The sequence below is a fragment of the Chaetura pelagica genome, unplaced genomic scaffold (genome assembly GCF_000747805.2).
Source record: "Chaetura pelagica isolate M959 unplaced genomic scaffold, ChaPel_1.0 scaffold31, whole genome shotgun sequence".
NCBI lineage: Eukaryota > Metazoa > Chordata > Aves > Apodiformes > Apodidae > Chaetura > Chaetura pelagica.
The window spans coordinates 2285448-2300093 of NW_009952481.1; the positions used below are offsets into that span (position 1 = coordinate 2285448).

At 39.5% G+C, this 14646-nt stretch overlaps 1 protein-coding gene across 1 annotated transcript; it reads right to left on the bottom strand.

The window, feature by feature from the left end:
- Positions 1–4756: 4756 nt before the first annotated feature.
- Positions 4757–14475, bottom strand: SKP2 (S-phase kinase-associated protein 2, E3 ubiquitin protein ligase). Its single transcript, XM_010008730.1, has 9 exons — positions 14210–14475; positions 13081–13192; positions 12677–12820; positions 12023–12157; positions 10671–10769; positions 9046–9173; positions 7035–7086; positions 6242–6349; positions 4757–5128 (listed from the first exon to the last, which is right to left on the bottom strand). The coding sequence occupies exons 1-9, from the start codon at positions 14379–14381 to the stop codon at positions 4915–4917; spliced, it is 1164 nt and encodes a 387-aa protein (XP_010007032.1). The 5' UTR covers positions 14382–14475; the 3' UTR covers positions 4757–4914.
- Between the last annotated feature and the right edge of the window lie 171 nt (positions 14476–14646).

Below are 14646 nucleotides of genomic sequence, written 5' to 3' on the forward strand. Positions count from 1 at the left end.
CGTTTGGAGGAAGCTTGAGATGCTTTTCATTCCTTTGGGTTGGGGAAACCTTAGCCTGATGTTAAAGCTCTTTTTGTGTCTGCTCAAAAAGAAATAGATCTGAAGTCTTAGCTCTAGCATCAGTGGAAATTGACATTTTAACCTTCAAGGCAAACCTGAAAGAGCATATTTTTAAACACAGGTAGATGGGTTCAAGTATTAAGTCAGTAGTATTAAATATTCAGATGTACAGTTTTTTAGTAACAGTCTGGGACTGATTAAACACCTTCATACATACACTTTTGTAGAAAAGCTGTCAGTCTAGCAATTTGATGCAAGGATATATAGATTTTGGTAATCCTAATGTTGAAATAATATAAATATAAATTTTTTGTATGCTTTTGAAAAATTTTACAACTTTTTAGTTACATACAACTTGTGAAACTTGGTGGGTTTTTGTTGGGTTTTTTTTGCTCTTCCAGTATTTTTTTCTACTTAGTAGATTTACATCCAAAGTAAAGGTCTGGTTTAATCACATCTTGGATGAGGTAGTTCTTACCTTTACTCTTTGGCTAGAGAGGGACTTGAAACCCCAGGGTTTTCTGAAGCCCTTTAGTAGGAATATATAAACTATAGGAAATGTTGAAGTAAGATATACTCCTTCACTGAATGAATTAGCTGGTTAGCAGGTGTTTAGTAAAGGTAGTGTATGTAGGTGACTATCATTAAGAAAGATATTTGGACTTAAGTTGATTGGTTTGGAATTTTAAGTTCTGAGATTCTTTATAATTGAAGGAGATGTGCTGAGTGGTAGTAGTTGGGAGCACAAGTTAATACCCGTGTGTCTCCCAATTTTCCGTATGTGTTTAACTTCCCCAAAAGTTTAAATTACCAATCCTATGCTGAATTCTACTGATATTTATTTGGAAACAAAGGAGTTTTACTTTTACGTGCCTCTAATAATGTGTTAGGTAAGCAAGTTGATAATAGCAAAAAAAGCTCTGATAATAGAAAAGGAAGTGAATTCTTGGCTTATGTTTTATAGAAACTGTGAACTAGGACTGCCTTTGAAAGTGTGTTAATTGCATAGATCAGGGCAGAATTTGACAAAATGGAAGATTCCTACAGCAGGAACACTTCTATGTGACTTGAAACAAATACGATTTGTCCTGTCTACTACAGATCTATTTCCAAAAGTGAGTTTTCTTTAAACCACTTTTGAATGAAGAGACTTCTGTAACAGATGTTCTCAGGTCTGATGTAAATGTTTTCCAGTGTGGCAAATCGGTATATTTATTGCCAATCAGAAAATGTAAACTTATCTTTACAGGTGGAGGAAGGGGATAAAGGATTTTTTCCTTACACTACTTAAGTGCTTTGTATTCACTCTAAACCAGCATTTAGAGGAAAATTATCTGACCAGAGCATTCAATTTTAGTAAAATGCGATATTGACAGAGCTTTTTGAGTAAGTTGCCACTGTTTGTGTACATTTCACCTTTAAGTGTGCTGCAGATAGTGTAAATAACTCAATCTACTTACCAGGATTGCAGACCAGATGGGGATAATCAAGTAACCAAATACTCTTTCAAAACTTGGTAAGTTCAGGAAGTATCAGAATAAAGCTCTTAATGTCTAAATTAATCTGTAAAACTGCTCTAAAGGTAAAGATGCAAGACTAATCTTTCTTTAGAAAGTTGGCTGCACAGAGACTAGGGTGTTTTAGATATTCCTAATCCATCTGTAACCAGTTAAGGAGGGTTAATGTGCCTCTGTCTAGTACACTAGTCAATATGCTGTTAAGATTTAAAAAAACAAATCAACCCACCAATGCCATTAGCACAAATTCATGATTTCCTGGAACTTTATCACTGTGTTAGATCTGAGGTCTAGATATTGCTAGTGTACTTGAATACCTGCACAGAAAAATACATGCCAGAAACCCTTGTCCCCAGCTTAAGAGACATTTGTGTGCTCTAACCTTTTAATGGAGACTGATTAGTCTGATCAGGATACCTCTTAAAGATGCCTGTCATTCCTTATTATGAATGCTGAGACTAAAATGCAATGTTTTCAGGCCCTGGAGAGACTTAAGTATGATCTGGTTTAGGGCTCAGTAAGAGATTTCAAATTCCTAACTTAGCAAAATAGAAACCTGACCTACTCATGAGTGGCCTCTACTGGTTTTGTCTATATTTAATTGCACTTCTGTTAAAGCATTTACTGGTGAATGCTTAATTTAAGTAACTAGGATTCAGAAATTTATAATAAACAGGAAGCAGCTACCTTTTTAATTAAAGAATTGTAGAATACAATAAGCATCCTTTATTATGAAGGATCACAATGCAGACAACTTACCTGGTAGACAGTATTCTGTGACAGGACTGAGTGTTGGTTTAACACTGATTTAACCTGCCTGGACTGGCAGTGAACTCTGCACCTCTTTTACCTGCCGAATCAAATCTATGGTCTTTTCATTTAGTGCCAGTCCACACTGTGTTCTGCTAAACTAGATCTGTCATTCTTTGCCTTTTTTTTTTTTTTAAGAAAAGTGGTGTTTATACATTATGTAATAAAAATTAAAAACTTGGTAGATACATGAAGCTGGCCTGTGCTTTTTTTTCAACTTTGAACAGTGGTTCATGTGCTCATTTTCTCACATACTGTGCAATTTGTTTTAAATAATGGTTTCTAAGCCTTCATGCTTTAGGTAAGATGCAGCAGTTACTGATACAAAGTACTTGGAGCTGCCTTATAACTTTGCAGTTAGGAAAAGGTCAGTGGTGCAGCTTAACCAGAGAATTTCCATTATGAGTCTGCTACATCTGCCATCATAACCAACAGACCTGAATTATCAATGTCTGTCCCCTTCCAACACTGAACCTAGTACTTAAAAATAGTTTATGACTATTCTTTCTAACCAAAACCATATTACTATTCCAATTCTGTACAGGGTTTTCAAGCAATCTGTTAAATGGCAAAGATAGTTGTGGTAACACCCTGTTCTCTAAACCACCATTGCTTAGACATAGCTTTTATAATTTGATGTTTTTTGAAATCCAAAACACAGTCAATGCCAAGTCAGGGAAAATTTTCTCTCCTCCATCAGTAATTTTGTACAACATAGCAGTTCCTTAGATCTTTATTAAATGCAAGAGAAGTTTTATGGGCTTACATGTGCATAGGGAGAAGCAGCATTTACAAACAGTGCTGTGCTGCAAAGATTTACTTTTTTCCATGAAGTAATTTAAGGCATAAATCTAAGGCTGCAAACTGAAGCATTAGGAGTATCCAGCATCCCCAAATCTCCCATCACTTTTGCACTCCAGCTTTGAGAACATACGCTTGTGTCCCTTACAAAGGAGTGAGTAGGCAGTGTATTAGTGACTGAAGTGTTACTTAGACTCCATCAAATTTAATAAAAAACAAGCCCACTTAGAACAAATAAACAAGATAGTGCTCCATTTCCTATACTGTAGAAAATAGTTAAAACAAAATGAATCATCAAGTTAATACAACCTTTCCACAGTAATTAATCTGCTCTGTGCCACCAGATACTTATGGGTGAACTCTTCAGATTGAGATGGGAAACACTACCCCTCTGGAACAGCCCTAATGTGATGCTGTAGGCTAACAAACATCCATGAACAAAAGAAGTGCCTGCTTGCTTACTGCACTAATGCAAACAGCAGCAGCACATACATGCCCTACAGAGTGTGCAAGTTTTGCTCTCAGACTTCTCAACTATCTTACCCATGAAACATTCCAAGCTTATGCATGAGGACCCTGATGATCAGATCAAAATTTTATTTAGAGCACTACCTGTTTGGGTTTTTTTGACAGTTACTCAGCTTTTCATATGACTAAGAAAACCCAACACGAGACAGTAGCACCTAGTGTGGGAGATACAAGAAGTGCAAGTATCTCTTGATAGCACCGAAGCATCTCTTCCTTTCAGCACTCTTACACTGTAGTCCCAGGTTTTGGTCTGAGAGCCATTTGAGTCCTCCTGCAAGATTTTTGCCAATCTATCAGTTGCAGCTGAAAGATCTTATTTTTTAAAGGAAGAGAACATTTTAAAGTTGTTTCATCTGAGATCAAGGTCACAGAACCTACATTAAGGTTTTGTAATATTTAATCAGAACACCACAACATTAAACAATTGATAACCAGCATCTAATTTTACAGATGCTTATTCTGAATGGGTTTTCTGACCATATTTTGTTAACAATGAAGAATACTAAAACCAGATGTTGTCTTGTGGCCTGCTAAAGAACATCACTGTAGCTCCTTTACACTGCTTCTTGATGCCCACAGTATTGAGCTGTCTCATAGCTACTTTTGTGTAGACATCCCTTCCCCTCTTTAGTGATTTCAGGTTTAGCAAGTTCAGACTGTCCCTCTCCCAGTGGTTAGCTTCTCATCTTTACTGTGCATCTTGTTCAGTTAAGGACCTGATTAAGTTTAATGCCATTATTCATTTTGAATTCTGTAAACTCAGAAGACGACAATTCCCTAATAAACCTTAAGATACCTAGCATCTCTACAACCCATTCCAGGAGTTGCAGAGCAGGAAGAGTTAATGAAAAGCACCTTTAGAACACCTTGGAGCAACAAAAGCTGCATCAGGACCTCCCACAGTTGCCAGAGGCTGGCATTGTTTAATTACAAGAGAATATCATAGTATTTTTTAAAAAAGCTCTCAGGTTAAAAAAAATAAAAATACTACAGTTGCTCACAGATCAGAGTTCTAAAGGCTTTGAGTAAAAAAAAAAAAAAAGAAACTACAAATATTTATGAAACTACATTAACGCATAAGACCAAGTTAGAATGCTTTTCACAATAACAGTACTATGATTAAAGGTGCTCCAGCACTCTGCTTCATAAGGAGCTTCACTACACAGCATGTCCATCACATCCAGTGCATTGTACATGATCATAAGCCACTAGGATTTCTCAGTGTTAATCTGCATTTGATGCCCCAAATCTCATGATTCTTTTTGCTCCCAATAGTTGGCCTTGCAATACTTGTAAAATGTGAACAATTGATCTTCATGTCAGGAAGCGCCTCCTTGAGGAGCTGTAGGGAGCTATCAGTCACTATTCCAAATACCTGAAGAGTCTTTAATGTTGGAATTTCACCAAGTTCTCTAGAAAGAGAAAAATACTAAATTAGTTGTGAACATGAAAACTTTTTTTTTTGCAGAAAGTACTCAAACTAGATCAATGCATTACTTCCAATTTCTTTAAAAGTAAGGTAACTTAAGCTAAATTCCCCCTCCTACTTTTTAAAATCACATACTTAACTGAAATTAAGTTCTCTGTACTGATAATTCAGGAAACCAGTTCAATAAATTGCTTCTTGCTGTTCTCCTTCTCAGAGGGAAAACAAATTCATTCCTTGCCTTTCATGTCCCTGGATTCAGATATTTAGAACAGGTGGAAGGAATTGCCCCTGATGAAGTTTCAGGATGTGGCTCAGAGGACAGAAGCCCCTGGGTACTCTGAGGCTCTAGTGTTACAATGTTTTGATGACTACCCAGCCCTGACTTCTTCCTTGCCTAGTCATCATGTGACTGGTTTTAACTATAATCAAGTATCAGACAACTCCAAAGGCAAAGACACACAAGCTGTCATCATGACAGCACACACTGCTACAGAAAAGATTCTTCAAGAGGCACATTTTTATAGTCCTGGTCCTCTCACAACCTTTTCTTTGGTTGATCATTTCCCCAGGATTGATATCCTTCCAAGAGGATTAAGATGGATAGCTGTTAAACTAGTAAGAGGGAGAAAAACCCACAAGCAATAGCTTGAAGATGTTTTTCAGTGGCAACCAATAACTGATACAGGTACACACAAAAGCAAACGAATATAAATAGATTAAGCTAGTCTAACCTTCCTTGCTGCATAACAGAAAGCCTAATACTGACACTGATACTGGTCACTGGCTATACCTCTCAGTAATGAGTATCAGTAGTATAATGCCATTAATGGAAGACACACACTGAGCAGCAAGTTCCATGAGCACACACTGACATCACAGAAAGATTCTCTCAGATACCTTGGGTTCCAGTCTGGATTCTCAAAAGGTACATGTTCAAGCAGTAAGGTTATTTTATCTCAGTTCCTTATTTCTAACTCCTTACACCAGAGTAAGTTTTTCAAAACAGTACTTGCCATTCTAAACCTAAAATAAAGCAAATTAAGTTAACTCACCCTCTGTGCAAACAGCAAACCAAAGCCATGTTGAGATTACTTACACTAAGGCTGCTGGTGATATCTGATAACATCGGCTAAGACACAGATGTTGCAGAAAGATGAGCTGGTGAAAATACTGAAAGCACTCAGGCTTCAACATCACACTGTCACTGTACACAAAAGTATATGAAAGAGAAGTTTAAGTATAAAGCAGCAGTAAATGTGGTATTTCTAAAATTCAGAATGATAAATCCAACGAATATCACCTTTTTCTACCACTGCAGTATTTTTTGCTCAATATAGAAGTAACCTATTTTTAGTGTGTGTGTTGTGTGGAAGGGATTTTGGTATTCACTGCAGGAGAAGTGAAGCAGAAAATTTTCTGCAGGCAGATGTTCTTCAGCAGAACTCATGCTATGAAAAGACAACTACTTTACACGTGTAATTTCAAAATATTTTAATTGACAAAGTCAAAGCAAAACTTTCTTTTCATCAGTTCTATGGCCGAGCAACACAGTTACATCAGAGCTGAACTAGACCCTCTCTACAATGCTAGGCTCAAATTGTATGCATCTAAATGCTTCCTTCTACTCTACCCATCAACTACCATCACTTTTTAATTAAAAAATCCTGTATGTATATAACGTAAGTGCTGAGGTAACAAATCTTCAAGTTCATTAGAAGTTCCAGATTATGTCATGCCAGATAGCAAATCTGTTGTATGTTTATCATAGAAAGTATTTTCTGGTTGTGCAGTCCTACACAATTACTGCTATATAAATTATTGCACTGCAGTAGTACTGGCAATCCCCTGAACCATAAGGATTTAAGGACTAGCTGCACAGGTCTTCTTACCTTAGATCTAAATGGACGAGCAAAGGACATCTTTCCACCAGTGTTTTGACGTCTGAAAAAAGGTCACACAGACTCAGTCCACGTTTCAGCAACAAGACAAACATGCTTTGTACAGCCTACTCACTTCCAGGTATTCTAATCTGTAGCTTCTCTACAGGAACCCCACAATCAAAACACAACTTTTTGTGAACAAGATACACACTTAATGCAGACTATAAGCTGTAAGTCTTTTAACATACCTTTCAGGGACTTAATTCTCAGCAAAACAGATCCATTTAGTCCAAAGTATTCCTAGAAGTAAACTGCACCAGCAACTTAGCAAGTGAATAATTCAAATGACAGTGGTGTAGAAATCTACACAATATTGTGTAGACACAATATTGGTGAGATGCCTGAAATTCTTACGTGTAGTTAGAATCACAGAATCTTAGGTGTTGGAAGGGACCTTGAAAGATCATCTAGTCCAACCGCCCTGCCAGAGCAGGATCACCCAGAGCACATCACACAGGAACACGTCCAGGCAGGTTCTGAATGTCTCCAGTGAAGGAGACTTCACAACCTCTGGGCAGCCTGTTCCAGGGCTCTGTCACTCTCACAGTAAAAAAAGTTTTTTCTAATACTTAGGTGGAACCTCCTATGCTCCAGTTTGCACCCATTGCCCCTTGTCCTATCACTGGACATCACTGAAAAAAGCCTGGCTCCATCCTCCTGACACTTGACCTTAACGTATTTGTAAACATCGATGAGGTCCTTCAGTGTCCTCTTCTCCAAGCTCAAGAGACCCAGCTCCCTTAGCCTTTCCTCCAAAATTTTTCCACACATCAAATACCCTTTCAGAGCAAGTTCTTCAGCCATCTCCATTTTTACCCAGAGAAAGTTCTTCCCTTGTAACAGAAAGTTACAGTTTTTACCATTTAAACTGCAAATTCCTGAGACCATCTTGTCATTGTCTGCAAACAGCAATCACCTGTGGCTTAAGTGTCACTTATTATTACCAATATGGTAATCAATATGCAAGAGAACGTTAGTATTTCAGAACTCATATGCAAAAACTAAAGAAAACAATAGCTAGATTATGATGATTAGTGAACTATTCAAATTTTACAGCTTAAAAATTTAATTGAAATAGAGTTAAATTACTCATAGAAACTGTTTTGCAAAGAGATTGTCTGTAATGGTCAGATCACCAGAAGGCCAATTCCTCATTTGGAGGGGATTATGTAGCATGTTTATTTAAGGGTTTTGGGCTGAGCTAAAAAGATGACTGGTGTATTTCCCCACAGAGGAATGCAGGCCAAGGTCTGTGTGACGTTTAAACAGAAAAGAGGCCACAGTCTGTGTGTCACCTACCTGCTTGTCAGCCAATCCCCTACTGTCACAGTTGCTCATGAAGAAAACTAACTTCTCTTTAGCACCAAAGCCATTTCAACCTTTATCTATGCTCTTGTCCATTTTATTGTGCCCTCTCCCCCAATATAGATTTCTCTGCATTTTTATTAGCCTGTAACTTTATCCAACTTTCCCTCCTAGAACCATTAGAAAGTAAACAGTTCATGTTGATTACCAAGATTATTTGCCTTCCACATTAACTGGTATGTGTACCAGATCACGTCAGGCTGAAACTCAAGTAGTTACTATGACTGCCCTCTTTCAGACAATGCCTTCAGCAGCCACAATAAAAGAACAGTATTTCTAAGGCTGATTCAAAGCGGAGCATGCAGCATCCACTGCATCCTGCTTCCAGCACTTAATTGAGAAATAATGGCTATACCTTTCAACTGAACATGAAATGAGCTTTCATCTGACTATTCTGAAATTCAGAAATCATCTCAACCCTCATGGCTAAGCCAAAGGTATGAGAAAGATCCTCTGATATCATGAAAATTGAGCTATACAGAGCACAAGATCAGCGCTGGTGCATGACTCTTCTATGCAGACAGCATATACCATCAGAAGAAAATATAAATCCTGCTGCTATAGCGCGATAAAGGTTTGTAATACTGTTATTTACCTGGTATTTGTAGATTCTGTCTGTATCCACTTAAATTTAATTGGGTTACTTTTGATGTAATATGACTGACGGCTGCTTTGACATGAGTGGCTGTGAAGTCACACCAGGACAAGTTCAGCTCCTCCAACCTACACAGAAATGAAGGAAGAATTGTCTGGAAGAAAGACTGAAATACAGTTCGATTTCTGATACTATCTATTACAGTTGATACTTCTAAGGCAAAAATTTGTAGCACACCTACTACCAAATGCCCATATTTGTGACTTCAGATTTCACTATGACAATAACTAAGCACTGCAGCAGGTTGCCCAGTGAGGCTGTGGAATCTGTCTTTCAAGATCCAACCAGAGAAGGCCCTCATGAACCTGGCCAGTGCTGAATTTAGACCCTGTTCTGGACAAGGGGCTGAAGTGGCTTCCCAAGGCCAGTTCTGACTAGAATGATTCAATAATATCTTAGGAAGTGAATTGGTTCTCTCTGAAGACTGACACAGGGAGACACTGTTTTACATCTTGCTTCTGGCTTTCTGACCTGAATCTGTTACTACTGAACAGATGTTCACAGTGAGATGAAAAAAGACAAGCTATTATTAGGATTGGTCAGATGACCAATTGATCCTAATTAGCGTAAAATACTTCGTTTTATATAAGCATTTGCCATGCTGTGACCTTAACTCTCTTTACATGCTTGATTACTTATAGCCTATCATCATTCAGGGCTGGGACAAAGTAATTGTCTTGTGTGCAGATGTTGTAGATGTAACCAGAGGACAAGGACTTGCGAACAGCACAATAAGAGCCATTTAGCTGGCAGCCCTATGTACATGAAAAACCAGTTAAACTGTCACTAGCATTCCTAGGATCAGGTTTGCCATCTGCTGTTCACTATTCACTGTACAGTCTGCCATTCTATGAAGAGCTCATGATCCAAGTAATCAGACCAAGCAACACAAAGCATTATCTACCTATGAAAAAAAATAAGGCTTTGGCTGTTCACTAACTTGTGGTGTGATTAAAAACACACTTTTGCAGAAGTGAAGATTAAGGAGATTGTCCAGCATCTCACAGGAAGCTAGCAGAAAGATCAGGTTATAATCCCAGACTGATTGGGTTCAGTTCAGTGACTTCTGCCAGCAGATGGTTTAATCACTGGAGATGCCAATCTGAACACAGCGCTGCATAAAGCAGAAGGTTATGGAAGAATTATTCTATCTTGTATGGAAAGCACAATGTTTTCTGACATTCATACTGTACTCTGATTGCTAACAGTGCTGTGGGACTCTTCAGTTTCAAAATACACTTTCCCTTTGTGAGGATCACATACTGCTTTCATTAATATAATTGAAGGAACATAAATTAGTGTTACCTACCAAAGAGATTTCCTTTAAGAATGATTAAGGAAACTCCTTAAAAACTACAAAGTACGTCTTCACTATTAAAGAAGAAAACAGCTTGATAGAAAGAAACAGAGTATTCTGCTAATAATCAACTATTAGGCATTTAGCAACAGACACAGGCTCAGAAAAAGATACTAAGAGTTAAGTACAACTAGGATGCCTATGAGAAAAATTCCTTTTCCTTAGCAATGGCAGTAAGCAGGAATAGCAAGAATTATTTTTGTCTTACAAAGAACAGCTGCTCAACATCAGCTCCAAGGCTTCTGCAGAAAATCCTGAGCACCCACAGAGATTTAGTCGAATCAAACTGGGATTCTTAGCAATGCTCCTGTAGAGAAGAGAAAAGCCTGATAAAATATGAATGCTGGAACATTGTTTGCATTGCTAGGATACATTACTATTTTTAAGAGCCAAGACCCTGGACACAGATTTATTAAACATGCAGCAATGCATCTTTAGTAAACTGACCAGCCTAGACGGCACTAAAGATTCCAGGTCTATACTTGCTGCACCATGACACAAATCTGAAAGGGACATGTTCCTGTTTAATCGACATTCCTGACAAGTCTCCGTTTTATAAAAACTGCGGAGTTTAAAAGGAAACTATTTTTGCCATTAAACACATAGAGATGACTATACCTCTATGACAGACAAAGCAATCATCCCATTTCTCCAAGTCATCCTGCAAGATGAGAGTAATTCCAGAATAAAATCCATGTCCAAACAGTATCCCCCAAATGCATTTTTTTGCAAGGACTACAGCAAATATGCAATTGGCAAAACCTGGAAAAACCCTTACACCCCGCATTGAGATCTGTACACAAGGCAACAAAATGCCATCATTTGTGCCTAATTAGTACCTGAATTTCAGATATTTTTATATCTATCAAAACCCAAACTATATTGTTTTGTTTTTTTCTTTTTTTCCTTCTGGCATGAGGAATGCATTAGAAAAGCTCAAAAGTAGAAAGCAGGACATCCAGGGTCTCTGCCATCTGACCTCTAGTCCTTTGCACCTCCACAATCACCTGATGTGATTGAACAGGTTGACTGTACCCCTTGGTGTCTTTCCATTTTAACCAGACAACAGCTCATCTGCTTGACAGAATCTGTAATTTTCCAGACACTCACAGTGAAGTTCAACACTGAAGTGAGAAATCATGCAAAAGCATGACAAGCATCCGGTGGGAGACCCCTTAAACCAGAAAAGAAGCTGTATGCCAAACACAAAGTTTTCTTGGGAGCACAGAAATGGGAAAACAGAAGTAGCTCTGTTGTACAGCTTGGGTGTGGGAACAGCCAGCTGACATATAAACCCTAGAGAGAGAAGCCGTTTCTCCAGGTTTCCCCTACTATGGGGAATGAAAAGGCACCAAGAGTGTTTCCTCCTAAGTTGATCTCTTGGAGGACAGAGAGGCAGCTCATCTAGCCCGCCCAGATAGCTCTGTTAGGTGCCTAAAAACTAGCCATTTCAAACAACTCACACAATGAACAGCTCTCAACTGCACTTTCACTAGCCTGCAAAAAATGATATTATGAAACAGAAAGTATTTACTGAATATTGCAAAAAATGTTACTCACTTCATGATGTCATCAGAAAGAACTAGTCCCTCTAGGCTGAGGTTCTGCAGCCTTTCACACAGACAAAGAATACTCTGGAGATCGGCAACAGACACCGTGCAGTTTGACAAATCCATATGTTGCACTCTCAGAGGTCTAAAAAAGGCGAAAGGTTGCTAAAATTACATTTCGTAAAATTACATTTGTAGAGACCTACTCTACAAATTCCTGATATTATAAATATACCCTGTGCAGTAAAACAGTGCAAACCTTGCAGAAAATAGTTATGCCATTGTATTCAGCTACACACTGGACATACTGCTAAGCTACTAGCCAAACTAGAGAAAACTCCAAGTTATTTGCAGGGTTTCTCTTAACAGCTGAAAGTCTGTCCTGTTGGAGTTTAATAGGTTTTTTTGAGCTTCCAAATAAAAATGCTAGAGATACTGATGCCTCTTGGTTCTATAAGATATAAACTGTGATGGTGCGTCATACTTTCAAAAATCTTATTAACTTCATTTCAATACATGCCTAACCACTGATCAGCTCTTCCACACTCCAGAGACAGCACAAATGCTACTATTGGTAAAGAACTTAAAAGGATAAACACAGAGAGAAACTGTGAATATTTGACATGTGGTTTCAGGATCCAGAACATGCAGAAAAAAGCCTTACTTGCTTGTTTTAAACAATGGATTCCCAACACACGATCTTGGGCAGCGGAATACAGTAACACCTGCAGGCAGCAACTGTCCAATCACTCCTGGTAGCAGATTTCTACCTGTCAGATCAAGAGTCTGCCAGAGAGATTCATCAAACCTGAGACACAGAATTTTACCTGTTAGTGAGTTGGAAAAGGTCATAACTATAAGCACAGAAAGCTTTCAGTGTCACAGAAGATGGAGAGGAGGGAAACCTATTTAATAGAACTTACTAATGTTAAAATACATGAGCCACCTTTTGATTATACATACATAGGACCCACATACAGCCTAAATTGAATTGTACAAGACTAAAGAAGATGAGAAAAAGGTTGTTTAACAGTCCACAGAAGCAAACATTTTCTTAGTAATACTTACGAAAGACGATGCCATCTCTTACAAACCAGGGAAACTCTGAGCAAGTCACTTAGGGGCAAATATGAAAAGATTGCCAAAAGCAATTCATCTGGAAGTGCATCCCATGAAACACCTTTAGGGAAAGAAAGAGCAAATGTATTCTAGGTAAGGCTGGTTCATTTCTGCCTGCTGATGAGGTGCCTTGTTTGGCTTGTTTGTTAATACACCTCTACAGCCTCTCTCTCTAAGCTATACAGGTGACAGCCCAATACTCATCCCCCTTTCAGCTCTTCGTTCTCAGAAGGTAACTACCAAATATTACTGTCATGTCTTTATTTTGCATTCTGCAGTCTCTGCAGACTGTAAATACATTTTGATACTAGGGAAAGGAACCCAGCATCCTACAACCCCTTCATCAAGTCCCTCAGGTCTTCAGGTTGCAAGGCCTGCTCTTCCCCTGCCAGCCCCTTTCCAGCACAGGAGCCTTAACCCCTTAGTTGTATCTTCCCTGCAGCTCAACTGGCAGGGTCCCTTCCACTACTTACAGCTTAGCTCCAACAGAGGAGCAGATGCTGCCTTTTTGGCATGCCTCAGCCTGCACTGCAAGAGAAATGGATCTGAGTCCCCTTGGTCTCAAGGGACAAGTATCTCACTTCTTAGATGCTTAAGTAAAAAAAAAATTAAATAAAAAATTCAAGCTCCCCGGGCTTCAAAATCACACTGGGGAGAATAGCATCAATAATCCATATTCATCTGGCAGCCACAGCTGTATTTGGTGAGGAGCCTGGCCCTGCTTGGAATGTGGTGAAACATCTCCTGGAACAGGTCCATGGGCAGAGCAACAGATGCACCTCGGGGCCCTGAGGGGCCAAGGTGCCACTCAAGTCCCAGGCAGCAGGAGCAGACAGACTGGGACACACAGCACAAACCCTCAGCACACACACAGGGAACGGAAGGAGCCATCCATGGCTTACAGGGGCCACAGTTCTGGAGCCAGACATACCATTTCTGCTTAATAGCAACAGAATGTACAAGCCACCAGATCTGGAAACGATATGGTGGGAAAGAGCAATCAAGGAAAGAATAAAGTATTAATGACTTTTGATGCCTTCTCTATTGAAGGGGGAACCTGCACCAGGGTGACAAATACCTGACTCTGCCTCTCGGAGCAGCCGAGGCCGGCGCACTATGAAAAAGTCCTTTTCCTTCTCCTTCTCCTTCACCTTCTGCCGCTTCTGAGGAGGGCAGGACGATGACACCAGCAGGTCCTGTGGTGTGTTCTCATTGCCCAGCTTGTCCTTCTTAAGGACAGACACTCCCATGCCAGAGAGAAACTCCGAGGTCTTGCTGGAGTCCCAGTCCCAGGTGAAGCTGGTGAAAATGTTGCTGCTGGAGGACGGGAGCTCCTGGAGGTGTTTCCTGCAGACACAGCAAAACCCACAGCCTCAGGGGGGGCCGCCAGACCGACGCCCCAGGCACAGGCTGGGGGTGCTCGCACAGAACCGCTTCGCGGTCACACACACACCAACCACATCCCCACGCGAAGCAGTAACTGCGACTAAAACCGTGGGCGCTGGAGGTACCAGC

Bases quoted from the DNA above. Each gene is read 5' to 3' on its own strand.
- SKP2 (XM_010008730.1), bottom strand. From the start codon at position 14,381: ATGGGAGTGTCTGTCCTTAAGAAGGACAAGCTGGGCAATGAGAACACA. The intron at 7,087-9,045 runs GTAAATAACAGT...ACCTTTTTTCAG, and splicing joins ACAGAATCTACAAATACCAG to ACGTCAAAACACTGGTGGAA. The intron at 6,350-7,034 runs GTAAGAAGACCT...TTTTGTGTACAG, and splicing joins CTCGTCCATTTAGATCTAAG to TGACAGTGTGATGTTGAAGC.